This window comes from Thermobia domestica, chromosome 1 (genome assembly GCF_964235325.1).
Source record: "Thermobia domestica chromosome 1, izTheDome1.hap1.1, whole genome shotgun sequence".
Classification (NCBI taxonomy): Eukaryota; Metazoa; Arthropoda; class Insecta; order Zygentoma; family Lepismatidae; genus Thermobia; species Thermobia domestica.
Genome location: NC_137454.1, coordinates 206,360,456 through 206,377,950, shown reverse-complemented (window position 1 = coordinate 206,377,950; position 17,495 = coordinate 206,360,456). Strand labels below are relative to the sequence as shown.

The window sequence follows — 17,495 nt, the reverse complement described above, 5'->3', positions numbered from 1 at the left end:
ATAATAATAATAATAATAATAATAATAATAATAATAATAATAATAATAATAATAAGAAGAAGAAGAAGAAGAAGAAGAATCAGAAGAAGAAGAAGAAGAAGAATAGATTACTTTCCGTCTACCTTTGCTTATATAAATATTCATTCTTTCTTGTTAAATTAAACAACAACAAAAAAAAAAAGCTATTATGTATACATACACATAAATTTAACTCTAAACAATGTTAGAAATACAGCTAAGAAAGCTCTTTAAAATCAATAGATTTGGTAGTTTCTTTTTTTTAACTCAATAAGAAAAATAGAATTCTAACTATAATTTTAAACATTTTCTGATATCTTAAATGTTTTTTTGTGTTATTACTTTATCGGGCCTACCCTACTTGTAGGATTACCCTTCGCCACTGCTCCTGTTCACTCTGTCCTTACGCAAGCTCACGGTGTAACTGAACTGTCACAACTACGTAGTATGTTGAATATACACACAGCAACAACTGACTTTCGCCTTATTTCCATTCGCACTCTACTAACGGTGTGAGAGCCAATTGAACACAATCTCCACAAAAAGCGACAGAATTTTCTTGGTTACCATTATAGTTTGAATTTGTTTTATGCCATACAGGATTCAAGAAACCAAAAGGATATTCTGACAATTATTATATCATAAACTATTTTTTTAAATAATAATTGTTATAGAACAAATAAGCTGTCTATATCTGTAACATCATTGTCTGTGAATGTGGACAGAGGTGATGTAGTAGCGGAAGAGGATACAATATTTTATATCTGTGCAGACCTCTACACATAGGAGACTAGAGCTAATGGAAACGATCACAAATGAAACTAAATAAGGACATTATGAGTGGTTTTTGCTAATTTAATTTATATTCGGCAGCACAGAAAATGAAAGGTATTTTGCGTAAAGCAATCAATCAATGCTTTTAATGAATCATCATGGGCGGCGATTAGGGGGGGCAAAGGGGGGCAGTTGCCCCCCCCCTACTTTTCTGAAATGACTTATTAATGTATATAGTTTCAACCAGGGAAATTTGTATATTAACATTGATATACAAATATTCAGATCATGTCTTGCCCCCCCACTTTTAACGTCCAATCGCCGCCACTGTGAATCATAGTATGTAGATTAGCAACTCACACTGGAGATTCATGTCAGAAGCATGGGATATAAATAAGTGTTTTATATTTAACAAAAATTATTTTATGAAGTAGTATTAATTTATCGTTTAGTTTGCCTCTCTGAAGTACTTTTAGCAAAGTACTTGTTACTTCAGAACCTCGGTCTTTTACACTTACTCATTTTGTACATCTTCTCTATGACGTCTCTTGCGTGAATCTCAATTGTAACAAGTCCAACAATTTTCAAACGTTGGAGTTTCGTCAAGTCACCTCTAATAGCATCTGAGAATGTGGCAAGAACTTTATTCTGAAATAAATTACAGTTGATGACACAATATTAGTTAAGGATCTCTAGACATCATATGTAGATTTAAATGATCAATTATGACAATGAAATAGAATGACATATATACTTTTAATAATTATATATACAGGGTGTTAATGAACTATACCGACAAATTGTAAAAAGTGATTCCTCACATCAAAATAAGTAAAGAAGTTCCTATGGACCTATTACGAAAAGTACATAGTTTCAGAGCTGGGGCTGTCCAAAATCGCGGAAAAAGCTAAAATTCAACAGGCCCTATTTGAAATTCCACAAACTGTAGATGGTGGCCCTTATCAGCGTAAACGAAGTCACGCATAAACAATCCCAAAATGGGCATTATATAATTTTCAGTTGGTGTGCAGGGTATTTTGTACATGGTATAATTCTCAAATATGCTCTTAATAGAGTTTTCGGATATACTCTGATTTCAAGGAGGGTCCAAAGGAGGCAGGAGGTAAGCCTTGAAAACAATCAACATCCAGTGCTTCGGAGAGAAGTCGGAAGTATTAGGGACCGGCTGCTCCATGTTTTCTTGTGCTCGGAATATTGTGATGCGATGTATTTCATCACGATATATTTCACGTTTTCTTCACATAACTGTGAAGAAAAACATCGCAGCATGCTTTTACCTGACTACGAGAGGCCGTGCTGTTGACGATCCTTAACACTTCCGACATCGCTCCCTACTATTCCGTGTTCAGTGCTATCAAGGCTTATCGTTTACCTACTTTGGATCAATCATAAAGTCAGAGCATATCTCAAAATTCGGTTGATAGCATGTCTGGGAATTTCACCCTGCAAGGAATACTCTGCACACCCATTGAACCTTAATAAAATATTCATTTTTGGATTGTGTATGCGTGACTTTCTTTACGCTGATAACGACGACCACTCCACGATTTCTCAAATTCAAAATGGGGCCTCCTGAAATTTGGATTTTTTGCAACTTTGGACAGATTTAGCACTGAAACTAGGCACTTTTCTCCACAGGTACATAAGAATTTTTTTTTACTTATTTTGATGGGAGGAATCACCTCTTACAGTTTGTCGGTATAGTTTATTAGCACCCTGTATATATATATAGGGTGTTCTAAAATGCCGACCACCGACCACAGAAGACTATTCTGCAAATAAAAATAAAGCAAAAAATATAAATATTTGTATACCTTTCGAGTCCTCGTCTGGAGACATGAATTGCACTATGTCGCAATGTCGCACATAGAACCATAGATTATACCTACCAATCTATCAAATAGTTGTATCGATTTTTTCTAGATGGCAGCTAAAGTCGATATAGATCGACACTAGCATCGCTTATTAGTGTAGCAATCAATTTAACTGTTTGTTGTATTCGTGGAGTAATACTAATGGCTCCAAGTTAACCTGCGACGTTGGCACATTGTGAAATTTTGATTCCTTATAGCGGCTGAAGGAGGCCTCAGAGGGCAAACCATCATATAACATTTTCGCTTTATTTTGGTCCGTGGGCGCCATTTTCAGAATACCCGATATATATATGTATGTATATATATAGAGAGAGATCTTTACTTATTTATTTTCCATAAATGACTAAACAATTGCCAGTAATTGCATCTTCATGAAAATCAAAATATCACTAAGAATAAAATGATTGTCTATTATAATATACATATCTACTTACAAACTTTTTCTTTAACTTCTTGAGTGGCTTTCTTGCTTCTAAAGCCCTACATTTCATAAGTGTTCTCGTACAATCTGTAGTCCAACGAGTCTGAAAATGTAATTATTTGGTTAAAACTAAAAGACTCTATAGGATACTAAAGAAATAAAGAAATACAAAATACTACACTTAAATATGTGAGTGTATAATTGGAAATAAGTTTCTCTTACTAAGAATACAATAGGGATTAAATTCACGTTATTGTTAATAAATACTGCAAGGTAAAGACCAATTTAAAGTAAGAAAATAAGTTTCCACCTTTTATGGAATTCAAAGACGTTGCTAAATTTGTATTTTTAAAATGAGAACTATGAAAGCAAATAATAATAATAATAATAATAATAATAATAATAATAATAATAATAATAATAATAATAATAATAATAATAATAATAATAATACGAGGGTGGATTGGAAATTTCGTGGCCTGGCTAGGAAGGAGGCAATTATTTTATGTTTGTATATATATTAGCTGCGTAGCTATATCCGTTGGTAGTCACTGTATAAAATTTCATTTCAAAAGAGGAGTTTATTAGGCCCTAAGTCGGAGGAAGTGACGGAAATTTGTGACATGGAGAAAATCGAGTATCGAGCTGTCATTAAGTATCTGCATAAAAAAGGCTTAACACAACAGGAAATTCGTATGGACACGGTAAAGACACTAGGAGACTCCACGCCCTTGTACTCAATGGTGAAAAAGTGGATAGCTAAATTTAAGCGTGGTAGAAACAACATTGAAGATGATCAAGTAGTGGCAAGTCTTGAACGTTAACCACTACAGAAAATGTCAATAAAATTGTGACCTGATTTTGAATGGCCAAATAATCAAAATATGAGAGATAGTGCAATGATGACGTTGGTATAATGTTCGTGTATATCCGTTCTTAGGGCGAAAATGATTTTAAATATCGCACAAGCCAAGAAGAAGAAGAAGTAGTAAAAAGAAAGGTGGTTAGATTATTCTTATTAATATTGATTTATCTGTTCTTTATTTTCAGTTTTTATGTTGATTGCCGCTATTTATTGGTCATTATGACAACGAATGTATATTGATTTCGATCACTACGGAGATGATAGTGTAAGTAGGTACTTGTTTATACTAGTTTATACTAAATATAGAAGATATAACGATTTTGATCAACGTAAGATAAAGTCATATGTAACCTAGCTGCTCTGTAGATGAAAAGTACTTATATTGCATTCTAAGGCAGAAATAGTACGTGTATGTTTATTTATGTGTTTAATAGTTCATAGCATCTAAGCATTCGTAGGTACAGAACTAAAATAACGAATTGTGTGGTAGTAATATCTGAGACTGTGGGTATTTCTTATGAACGAGCACAAAACATTATTGTAAACGAATTAGGGTTTCCGCGAGATGGGCACCCAAGTTTCTTTCAGTTGAACACAAACGTAACCGACTCACACATTCCTGTGATTGTTTGGAACTGTTTGAAAGTGATCTGGAGGAGTTCATTGTCAGATTTGTGACTACGGACGAGACATCAGTACATCATCATACACCGGAAGCAAAACAACAATCGAAGCAATGGAAATGACCTGGATCTTCTGTCCCAAAGAAAGACAAAACAAGTTTTGTCGGCAAACAAGGTTATGACATCAATTTTTTGGGATAGTTCCTGACTGACTTCTTGGAAAAGGAAAGACTGTCGATTCTAAATACTACCGCACCCTGCTGTGACAGTTGCGTGAGGAAATCATAATTAAAAGGCCAGGAATGCTGCGAAGAAAGATGTTTCACCAGGACAATGCGCGCGTTCACACGTCCCTTGCAACCATCGCAGAAATTCATTCCTGTGGATTCGAACTGTTGCCGCAGGTAAAATATAAAGGTGAAAAGCCAGTGTAAATAGTGTAAATGTGAAACAGAACACACAGGAGAGAAATGCCGGGAGAAATCAGAGAAACCAAACATACAGAGTGAAAACCTGAAGAAAAGAAGAAAGAAGAAGATGACCAATAGGTAAACACGAAAACACAAAACATATTTATACGACATACAAAACAATACACACGTAACAAACTTACACTCAATAAAACAAAAAACATGTAATCGCCTTGAGTTCGAGTCGCTGTTCGGGCGGCCATTTATTTGTAACCGTCCTGAGTTCGGGTCACTGTTCGGGCGAACATTTATTTGTAACCACTCCGTGTAATCTGGTCGGGTCGCTGTCCGTGGCTCGTGGTACTACCAATAAGTATCTTCCTGATACTTTAACTTACCTGGACAGGACGATGAAGGACCTCTCCAAGAAAAGGTTACAAACTGTTTCCAAATCGCTCGTCGGTCTCAATAATGAGATGAGCATTAGGCGCCGAGAGGTTCGGGTGTCTCGTCTCGAAAACCTCACGGACGATCAGACGGTCATCCAGACCATAACGCACACAAACATCACTCATACAAACAACGAAAACACACTGGATTAAATAACACTATACTTATTTATTAGAACACTATTTAAAAAAAATAGCGAAGAGGAATGGACACAACACTGAACACTAGATATATGTAATAATTTTCGTTGCTGAAATCACACTTTGCCATTTTCAGGCAATATAGCCCTTTATATATATGATTATGATTCAGATATCACTATAAATGCTTCTCTCACACCATTGCCACACTTGGGGGATTAGCACTGGGGAAAAGTCGTTTGGATCGTTCTACGATGAATCCAGTTGTTACGCTGAACAATCTTAAAGCGTAAAGATGAATCTTCAGCAAATTAAACAAGAAATTCTCCAAAGTAGAATGCGGATGTGGGAGGGCGCGTGTATAACATTTTAAACGCACAAGGTCTGCGGACCTGGGACTTCACTAGTTGGGGCTAGCAGTAAGAAATCGTCCTTCACCGGCTAAATAGCTAGTGCCCCTTCACAATAAGTCGTATCTGAAGCTCGACACGACATGCGTGGTTACGGCTTCCAGACCTGGAGTCAATCTCCTTGAGCATCCAAGCTCAAGCTACGGGTTGCAATGGTCAACTAAAAGTGTTGGCAGTTGATTTCAAAAATCACTCAGTTAACTCACCTGTATGCACATACAAACAGAATATAGAAAACAATTTATGTTAATTTTAGTCAACTGCCCATAATGCACTAGACACGGCGATAACACTGGCGTGAGAAAGTACAGATAACGAACTGCAAAAACTGTGAGGCTGGTGCCACTTTGGCCACTGGGACATCTGGTCAGCCCGTATTTCTCTAATCTATTGTAATGTTTCCATAAACGATTAAAGAAAGCACTTAATTCAGTTCCCAATAACTATAGAATATATACTGTGTATATAATGAGTCAGGGAGAAACACTGAAATGGTGAGTCATTCGCTGAAATGTTCTCAGCAAAAGCAATGTTTAAATATATATATGAGAAAACGATGAAAGACTTCTTTGTCCAATTGTGTGGGAAAGAAGCAATTCCCACCGAAGAAAGAACTTATGTGCGTTGCAGAATAAAGTACAAATTGAAAATAATAATCACTGTCTTTACGAAATATACAGAGTGTCCACAAAAAATCCTTCTATAACCTGGTAGCGGTTATAAACACAAAATCTCACAAGACTAGAAATGAGAGTAGAGTTAAGCAAATATTAAGTTTAGTTATTTTTTTTTTTTTTTTTTTTTTTGTTTTTTGTTCGTTTTATCTTTATTTTTTGTCCAATCCCTTGTTTTGATTTCACGTCCTTTTCCCCTTCCTTTTCCTTCTTCAAAATTATGAAATAAATAAACCCAAAAGAGAAATCATTCGCAATGATGATACTTCGCCGGTTTTGAATGCTCAAGGCACCGGCTGACAGTAACGCGGCTGAGCGAATGAAAAATGTTGCCGCAACCGCCCTATTCGCCTGATCTGGCCTCCTCGAACTTTCACTTGTTTAGAAACCTGAAAAACACGGTCAGCGATTTTCTTCGGGTGTAGAGGTGAAAAATGTTGTACTGGGATATTCTACAAGGCTCAAGGAATCATTTTTAAAAGAGGTATAGAAGTATTATCGGACAGATGGCGTAAATGTATCTTGATCGAGGGGGATTATGTGGAAAAATAAAATATAACTTATCCAAATATTTTCTAACTTTGTAGGTCAGGTCACGAACTTTCCAATCCACCCTCGTAATAATAAACATCTTTCACAAGCGTTATTCCATACTCTTGGATAGGATTACAGCATGAATACCCTTTGTCCTTTTGACATTTTCTTAAAGGCCATTTATTAAACATTCTATTTGAGGAGATAAGAACAGAGATTTTAAAAGAATATGGATATACCTTTTCTTTTTTCTTCATCCAGTTATGTCTGAGTTCTCATACATACAAAATATATTTACGAATCTCCTAAGAATTGAACAGCGCAGGTCTTTTTCTCTCATGTTAAATCAGTCAATTATCTTTGGCAAGTACAAAGGACGTAATGTGGATTGAAATAAAAATAGAATGTCTTGTGAAATGAAACCGAATCAGTATAATAGAATAACACAGAGCAGGACACATCTCACTGATGACTTTCAAACTTTTACAGAACAAACTTAAGATCAAGAAAGAGTACACCTATTAGACAATTACGACATACGTTGTTATGTCGATTGTCTTTAACAGTTTCTTTTCTAAACAGCCGCGAACTGTACGTACCAGCGCAGGTATCAAAGCACCCCGGCAAAATAAATAAATAAATTAATTAAATAAATTAAATAAACAAATAAATAAATAATTAAATAAATAAAATAAAATAAAATAAAATAAAAAATAAAACCGGTTAGGAAGTAAAGAATAATGTCCACAAAGAATGCATCTCTCCCCGATGAACGTCAAGATTAGTTACCCACATAAAGGTTTATTAACAGCGGCTGTACAAAATCATGGTGCTGCTTTATTGGTTTGCATAAAATAGCTTTCGGAAATCGTTTCTACGGGTGAAACATTTTCAGTGTGCCGTAATAGTCAATCAAATCAATATGCTTCTAAACTTGTGTTAACTCGAACTAAGTCATGTGCTTCGGTGATGGGTAAGGTACTGCAATACGATCACAGATCTTTACTGCTGCGAAAACGGTGCAACTCTCAGCTACGGTTTATATTAAAAATGTGTTGAAGTCACATGTGAAGCTAATTAATTAAATACATGTGACAAACACTGAACCTCCCAACCCAATTCTGTTCTTGTCTAGTAATCAGAGCTTGCTAAACATCGCTTGCAAACAATGTGCTTGATATAACGATTGGCCTGCTATCAATTCCCTGGACTAGTTTGAGGTTACATATTGAGTCCATGGTCTGTTCCCAACGTCTAGCTACCCTTGATTCTCCCAGGCAGTTGTATGATTTCCACTGAATATGGTACATGGTATCATCGATATGTGGCCATCTCATTTAACACGTTGTGAACAAAAGAAGATCCTCTTTCATTCGTAGCTGAACCTCTTTGACAGTGAAGATATAGTGATTTATTTCCATTTTAGATACATGCAATAATGTTTGTACATCTTGAGTTCCTTCACGGCTATATAGCTATCGTATGAATCTTTAGCACAAGAAACCAGGATCTGATATCCGGTGGAAGCAAATGGTGCTCGGATCCCACGTTACGCTGTAGGTTCATGTTTTATACAGCCCCTCGGCGCTGAAAGGAGCGTTAAATTTCAAACTAATCAACCATTACATGAAAATCTTCATATTAAAGCTGATATAAAGGTGACAAAAAAAGTTATTTCGCTTTTTGTGGAAGTCTGTGTTCAATTGGCCCTCACACCGTGAGTTGAATGCAAATGGAGATAAGGCGAAGGTCAGTTGTTGGTGTGGATATATCCAACATACTACCTGCTTATGGCAATTCAGTTACACCGTGAACTTGCGTAAGGACAGAGTGAACATGGAACCTCCACAGAGCGTCATATAAGGGCGTGTACGCTGTACGAGTTCAAATTGGGATGCAGCGGAACGGAAGATATGCCAGGCGAGTTGGTGAGGGTGTCGTAACTACGCGGAGAGTACAGCGGTTTAACTTATTTAGGGACGGTGACGAAATAATCGAAGATGCACCACGTGCTGGAAGACCTACACATGTACAAAATGACGATCTTCAGGCAGCAATTGATGTGAAAAGTGGCCAGACATGTGAGCAACTGGGACTACAATTCAGTGTGAGTGGAGAAACTACTCGGCAGCACCTCCATCAACTTGGGAAGCACTACAAATTGGGTCGATGGGTCCCACATGATTTGATTCCGGGCTAGAAGGCAACGCGAGCAGATACCTGTGTTTGTTTGCTGTCTCGTCCGAGGAAGGAGCCATTTCTGGACGGGGTGTTGATATGTGATGAGAAGTGGGTCCTGTACGAAGCTCCACGAAGCTGTCATTGGATAGTATTCCATGAACTGGTTCGAAAACAGCCGAAACCAGCACTGCAACAGAAGGTCTTCCTGTGTGTTTGGTGGACTGCTCGCGGCATCGTGCATCGGGAACTGCTACCAGCAGGTTAGAGCATCAATACAACTGTGAACTGTCAGCAGTTGAGCCGTGTTCAAGAAAAACTTAAAACTCTGGACCCAGCACTTCTGAATCGCAAAAGGATCCTCCTGTTACAGGACAAGGCTAAGTCCTATGTGGCTAGGATGACCCGGGACACCATTCTGCGCCTTGGATGGGAAACAGTGTTGCATCCGCCATACTCCCCGGACATTGCACCGTCCGATTGTCACCTGTTCTATTTCTTGGACAATTACCTTAGATGACGCCAGTTAAGTCCGTAGTAGAGGTGCATAATGCAGTTGATACTTTCTTCTCTTCACGACCCACCTGGCCTTCCAGAACGTTGGCAGAAAGTCGTCGATGCTGATGGGGACTATTTTTGATCTTCCAGGTACGTCTTAGGTGACATATCGATATTCGAAGGAGGTGGGTGAAAAAGTGACAAAACTTTCTTGGTTACCTTTATATTAGAGACTGAAATGAAAATAAAACTTGTCTAATTTTATTAAATGCTGCTGAGTCTGAAGTTCTCTGTCCATATTAGAGAATGAATAAAATATCTAAAGAACCAGTACTGTTTAGATTGAAGTATATCTAAACCTGTCCTAAAGCAAAATGACAAAGTTAGTTAAATATTTAAAGACTGTTTGAATGGCATTCAAGCTTTAGTATTTAGAAATTACATAAATTCATAGATTCAAATCAAAGCTAGAACCAGATACTACACACACACTTAACTTTTTTAAAAGAAAGTACAGCACTTACTATTCAGCAAAGAACAAAGAGGAATACGAACAAGATGATTAAAAAAAATACAAACCTGACTAGAGGTAATGCATAGCTGTCCTGGCCATTCTTTGACCCAAGCATCTCTTTTAGTTAACATCTTTTTTAACGCATTAAGACAATTTTTTAACAAATCTTTCAGTGTTGTTCTCATTGCTGATTCTATATAACACAGAGAGAAAATAAAGAAATATGAACAGAGTCAACATATGGACATTTCTGAAGAATGAACATTCATTCATTTCCTAAAACAATAATACTTTGATGAAGTACTCTTGTTTTTGATAAAATGAACATAAACACAGAAACAAGAAAGAACTATAAAGTTAAAATAAATAAATAGAAATACATAAAATTATATTTCTTGCAAAGAACTAATCCTCATACAAACCATTATTACTATTTGCAATCAAAAGACACTGATTTTCTTGAAATCTACGTCAAGTTATTAGACACACTTGAAACCAAAAAAACAAGAACATATAATACAGAAATACGAAAGGATACTGTATTCCCTTCGTCCTATGTATTACAAGGGTAAGTCATAAGTCTTGCAATATCTTGAGCACTGAAACAGCAGGCGAGTATATACACCGTGATTGACCATAAGCATAAGGTCAATCTGACCCAAGAGGTAGTGTGGCAAGCGAACGATTTAATGCGGAGGCTCCACTCCGTCAGTATCTTCAGTCAAATTGTAGTGGCAGTGACGGTGAATATAAATAGTTGCTGTATGAGTTCGAACTCGGGAAAACAATCAGGAGCTGCTGCATTGTGCCACATGAGTTGATCCCAACTCAGACTCAGAGGAGAATAAATGCTGCTGCAAAATATGCGTGATGTGCGTATCCTGGAACGGATTGTCACATGTGACGAAAAGTGGACGTTCCTCCGAAATCCATATGTGCAAAAGCAGTGGTAGTTTAATGGACAACTTCCAGAATCGGTCGTCAAACAGGGCGTTTCGACATAAAATCATGCTCTGGGTGTGTGGAAGAACTAGGAAGGGATAATTCATTTCGAGTTCGTTCTTAACAGTCGAACCATCAATGCCAACATTTAACCCAAACAGTTGGAGCGAATGTATGAGGAAAAGTGGACGTTCCTCCGAAATCCATATGTGCAAAAGCAGTGGTAGTATAATGGCCAACTTCCCGAATCAGTCGTCAAACAGGGCGTTTCGACATAAAATCATGCTCTGGGTGTGTTGTAGAACTAGGAAGGGATAATTCATTTCGAGTTGGTTCGTAACGGTCGTACCATCAATGTCAACATTTAACCCAAACAGTTGGAGCGAATGTATACTGCGCTACGCCAAAACTGTCCTCCATTGGTGAACCGAAAGTGTGCTTGGCTGTAATAGGATAACGGAAAAGCACAATCGGCTCGAAAAACGCAATAAAAAGACCGGACTTGATGCCATGTAACTGATCCCATACACGGAACATAGTCCTGAACTTGTCCCTTCGAATTACTACCTACTTTAGTCCATGGATCACTTCCTGAAGTCATGGTGCTTCACCAAACAACAGAAAGTAGAAACAACAGTGACTAATTTCTTTGCCAGTAAGGATAAGACATGGTATCGATGTGGAATCGAAGAGCTTGCAGGAAGGTGGCTGCAAAATGTCGAACAAGAGGGGCTATACTTTGAATGTTGACCTCCTTTCATTGTACTGAAATAAATACAGGCATGTTATGTACCAGAATATTGCAGGACTTGTGACTCATCCTTGTATATTACTCTATTCTTTTGACAAATTGAGGGGACAAAGTGGCTGTAGTAGAGCGAGGGTCTCTGGTTTGATTCACGCCACATGAATTTAGGGTAGACAACATTACGTCCATGGGTTTTCTCGGGATTTTCTTGTTTACTCTCAAATTTTCATTTCACCAATTCTTTCATAGTTATTCAGTCATTCGCTTTCATTAATTACCTGTCAATAACCGTTGAACGTTAATTTAAAAAAAAAAATCGTTCCATTTTCATTTTGACACATTACTTTTTTCTCAAATATAACAAACGGCTATGACGACTCTTAAGATAGTTTCAAGAGTGACGTGATGAATGCATGATCTAGAATTCTTTTACTAACAAATCCATTATTCCACTACAAAATAAAATTTTTGTTCCAAAAGGTTTTATTATTTTATTTTATTTATTTATTTATTTATTTATTTATTTATTTTACACCTTGCTCTCTAGATTATCGAATAAGTTTTTACTGGTTACTTGAAATACTAGTTGGCGAGGAGTACAAGGAAAAACTTACTTATGTATGAAGAAAATTACAATTTCATTTTCACAGTACGAGACACAGCAGAAGCTCAACTGAGAAGTATGGTCGAAAAACTTGATACCGCATAAGAATCAAATTGTTGAATAACAATGATTGAAGTTATCAATTAATATGAAAAATCGAATCTTCCAATTACCTGCTCGAATTTCCCTTTTTAATTGATCTTTATTCAATAACTATCTATGAGGAAATTTGTTAATATTATGATAACTAAATTATTTTTAGGAAATCATGTATATACAAGGTTGGAATGTGGGTTATCAAGTGTCTTCAACCCTCAATTATCTGTGTGTGTACTGTATGTGCATTCTGATTGTGTGGATACTTTCCGCGTGAAACAATTAATGAGGAGAGTTGAAAAAAATACTTGGTGTAACAGCCCATTTTGGAGGGCCTGAGCCAACCCAACGCCATCTGTCAGCGACTGGCTGAACTACGTCCAGTGTAGCAACGAGCACGTGGTCAGCACGGTACATCGCCCTGTCACTAACCGGCACATCGGGAGTTTTCTAAATCTAGTGGCCATCACGTCTTTCATTCAGGTGACTACCCAGTTTGCCTCACGACGCTGGGTGCACGCCTAAAATTGAGAATCGAACCCGAAACCACGTGGAGGTGAGTCCAACTCTCTAACCACGAGACTACGGTGTCCCCAATGAGAAGAGTTGGTTAACAATAACTGCAGAAAAATGTTTTGGAGAAATAATCATTTCTGTTTATACCTAAGTATTTTAATATAATTTGTAATATTGATTAACGTAACATACAGAACTACATTTAGAAGACACTGCAATATATGGTGGTCCCATATATGGTCGGTAAGTACAAATTTACTTCCGAATTCATCTAATCTTGGATCGATTCTTGGTGTACACTTTCTTACTTGGATTAACGCCTCCAATGTGAGCAACAAGTGTTTCACTTGTAGCTAACAGTCCCACCAAAAAGGAGGACATTAGGTATTGAACTTATATAGTAAGACGAAGTTTACCAGGTTTGCTTATCATTCAGCGAAAATTTTCTTCTGTGCTTACTGTAATTTTTTTCTAGAACTTTATTTTTTTAATCAATTATCATAGACTATTTTTGGAATTTTAATGAGGTGTCAACACCAAAACTGTTATAACTACCCTGTTTGTCGGTGACATTTCAGATTCATTAGTTCAAAAAAGAGTGATTAATGCATTCGTTTTTTGTTCCTGGTTACGGTTTTGATTTTTAGTAAGAACTCGGTTATCGACAACAACACTAAAATAAAACTAGCGTGAAATAAATAAGAAAGATTTGACGGATTGTATTCAACGATCTAATCAACTGAAAATGGTATTTGTTCTATCATTTTTGGTAAGATAATAATAATCCAAATTTTCAAGAAAAGCGAACTGGAAATTTAGTGTTTGATACAATCCTTGAACATTGATTACACTCAATGCAGAAGCTATATTCTTGTTAAATTAGTAATGTTACATCGAAGAAATGAAATGAAATCTTTAAGTCCCACAGTTATGCTGGGTAGGCTAAAGGAGACGGTGATGATGAGAAATGAATGAAATGATGGGATAAAGTGGGAGGAAACGGGAGAACTCCAATAAAATCCACGCACGCGGTGTTTGTCCACCACAAAGCTTATTGGTGCGAGCTAGGATCGAACCAAGGATCCCATACATAAGAGGTAAACGCTCTACCACTGAGCCACCGCAATCCCTAATGTTATACCGAATATTGCAAACAGAAACTATCTATATGTATATACTACATAATTATTTCTAAATGTCTCAATAGATATTCTATATGGTACCATGTAGAACACAAATATAGCAAATTACTAACTACTTCTGTTCTTACTTACCAATGTCACACAGCCACCATTCTACAGGACCTTCAAGCAGAACAGAATGCGCAAAATCTATGTACTCTCCATCTCCGGAATACATTCCATCCGCTGAAGTTCTTCCTCCCAAAGAAGACTGCAATAAAGTAGGAAGACGAATAAAATAAATAAAACATTACTAAAAGAAAGAAAATTTTGAACTATTCTCATCACTTATAATTATTTATTAATTCCAACTACTGAATAGCAACAATTTATTTAACAAGCGTTCAACTTTAAAATAATAATAATAATAATAATAATAATAATAATAATAATAATAATAATAATAATAATAATAATAATAATAATAATAATATACGAATAGAAAGATTCAGTAGTCTAATATAGACAGGACACGCAAGGTGCATACAGTTTTAGTCTTTCTGAAGCTTTTAGATACGTCAAAAAGAAGAGAGAACCGTATGTAGATACAAAGTCTATCAAAAATATATACACACTAAATTTAATGATATTTTAATAAAGCACAATACAACTTTCCTACACCTGTATAGCCACGAACATAAATAAGTAGAGTTGAAGCCATAAGAAATAAAGACTCTTGACTCTACTTATTTATGTTCGTAACTGTACAGTTACTGCAGGTGCTTAAAGTAGTTGCTGTTAGCAGCTAGATACAAATCACAAGAGCGAGCGCTTCTTTGAGCAACGTTGGTCAATGTGTTTGCGGATATTGATCCACATACCGTTGCAATTTCTACATGAAGGTCCCGCAGAGCAGCCGGTTTCATGCGATATACATCCTTCAAAATTGCCCAAAGGTAAAAGTCCAAAGGTGCTAAATCTGGTGAACGTGCTCATAACTCCCTGATCATCTTGTCTACTGTCCCTGCAGATTGATTCTTATCTAGGAAAGTCCAAAATTCTCGGTGGTAGTATAGGAGTGCCCCATAATGTTGGTGGAAGAACTCACTATTTTCATAAAGTGCAAGAGCATAGCTAGTAAAATTGATGAGCATTCCCAGATATGCTTTATCAATAACTCCAACTTGAAAGAAGAAGAGTCCTATTAAACCTTTACGTTACAGTCCACATCAGACATTCACCCATGGTAGACCAACAACCTTGTCCACATGAAAGTATACAAAATTCTGGTTCAAACTCACGCCTCCACTGATGTTAAGCTTCAGCGACATTTTCATACTTGAAATACCACTTTAAAATGAAATCCTGTTCTACAAATGCCAAGTGTACACATGCCATTTTGTTTCACTATCATACGTCACATGTGAATCATGAGGGTACCGACACCTGTTAAGAAAACACCATGCTACATATTGTAATGATAATTCCACTTCGAAAGAAATATATAAATACCATATATTAAATTGAAAATATACATTTTACGGACTCTGTACATAATGACGATAGATCTGAATGAAGTAATAGTAATTCTGATTCGCTTCGATTGGCGTAGGACCAATTGCAGGTTTTGTTTTTCCGACAGTGAACTATAGGATATCTTAAGAGATACAATGAGTGATTAACTTCGATTTTAACGAAAAGATGATATTTTTAATCTTCTGAAGGAAAGCAATACACTTTTCGAAATTCTATCCCAACCTGGCAAATAATTATGAAATTCCAGATAAGATAAATCTGAGATAGGCATATTTACCTAGACAATATATTGTTTATAAATAGAGCAACCCACATTATGCTTTATTTTTTGTTTAATTATGCTTTATTTTCTTCCGGATTATGCTTTATTCTTAATGTCAATCATTGTTTTACTTTAATCGTGTATAATGTGTAATATTTACTATACATGAAAGATTCTAAATATCTTGATCTATTTATAAATATTTCATGCAACCAGTTTCTTTCATATTTAATGAACTTTCTACTTAATGCATTGTAAAAAGATATGCTTTACTCGAGTCAGTTTTTTAATCATTTGTGTGCGCCTTAAAGGTGTATATATAAAGAAAGTAAAAGTAAAAGATGCCACCAAAAGTGCTCAAGTTCAAGAGGTACACATAACAATATAGTGTGGAGTTTTTGTGCACTTTTTGTACATTTCGAATCATCATACATAACTCCGCAGTTACACTTAGAAGAAAACTATTGTTTATTCATTGTTGGCGGAAAGGTTTTTCTTCTTTTCCTTTTTCTTTTCTGCTCTTCAAAGGATTACACCGGAAAGTTTACAGAAATAAAAATAAGCTTTTCATTGTTGCATTGTCATGTTTTCAATGATTTTGCATTGTAAATATTGGTTTCAAAAAATATTAATACAGTATGTTAAACTTGAAGTTAAACAGAATTTTCCAAGAATTGTGCTATATATTTTAAACTATGCTTTATTTTCTACAATTATGCTTTATTATGCTTTTAAAATGAGTTTCTTCTGCACCCTTAGACAAACACAACCACGTTCAAGGTAGCAACCATATGTGTAAATTGTTGTTATGCTTTTGGTTTGCCCTACTCATGAGGTATATACACGTGAGTTAACCTGCACTTCTTCTTCTTCTTCTTCTTCTTCTTCTTATTATTATTATTATTATTATTATTATTATTATTATTATTATTATTATTATTATTATTATTATTATTATTATTATTTACCTGTTTCTTCAATCAAAAGATGCTAAATTTGAGAGAGAAAATCTGTGCTTAAAAAAGGCAAAGCACCATACGAAAAAACTTTCCTTGTTGGGTATGTTATTCATAGTTATATTGTGAACAGGAAGATTGGTAACTTGAAACAACTTTCGATACACTTTATTTAGTATTTGTCGTCTAAATTTCAAAATTAATATTACTGCAAACTATGAAATTATAACTCTTGTGACCCAGTTTCCAAATGCTAATGTGTAACGAATTTAAATGCCTCAAACTTTACAGCAACAAAAAGCATGAGATC

The 17,495-nt window shown here is 35.9% G+C and overlaps 1 protein-coding gene across 5 annotated transcripts in view; it reads right to left on the bottom strand.

Annotated features, from left to right (window-relative positions):
* kl-2 (dynein heavy chain 2, axonemal kl-2) overlaps positions 1 to 17,495 on the bottom strand; it is a 564,598-nt gene that overhangs the window by 306,222 nt on the left and 240,881 nt on the right. For all 5 annotated transcript variants that reach the window (XR_014132735.1, XM_081769103.1, XM_081769086.1 and 2 more), the window contains 4 exons: positions 14,585 to 14,702; positions 10,470 to 10,597; positions 3,122 to 3,211; positions 1,311 to 1,440 (listed from right to left, as the gene is read on the bottom strand). Coding sequence is in view for 4 of the 5 variants with exons in the window: in XM_081769103.1 (XP_081625229.1) it covers positions 1,311 to 1,440; positions 3,122 to 3,211; positions 10,470 to 10,597; positions 14,585 to 14,702 (466 nt within the window). In the remaining variant the exon portion in view is untranslated. The remainder of the gene's footprint in view (positions 1 to 1,310; positions 1,441 to 3,121; positions 3,212 to 10,469; positions 10,598 to 14,584; positions 14,703 to 17,495) is intronic.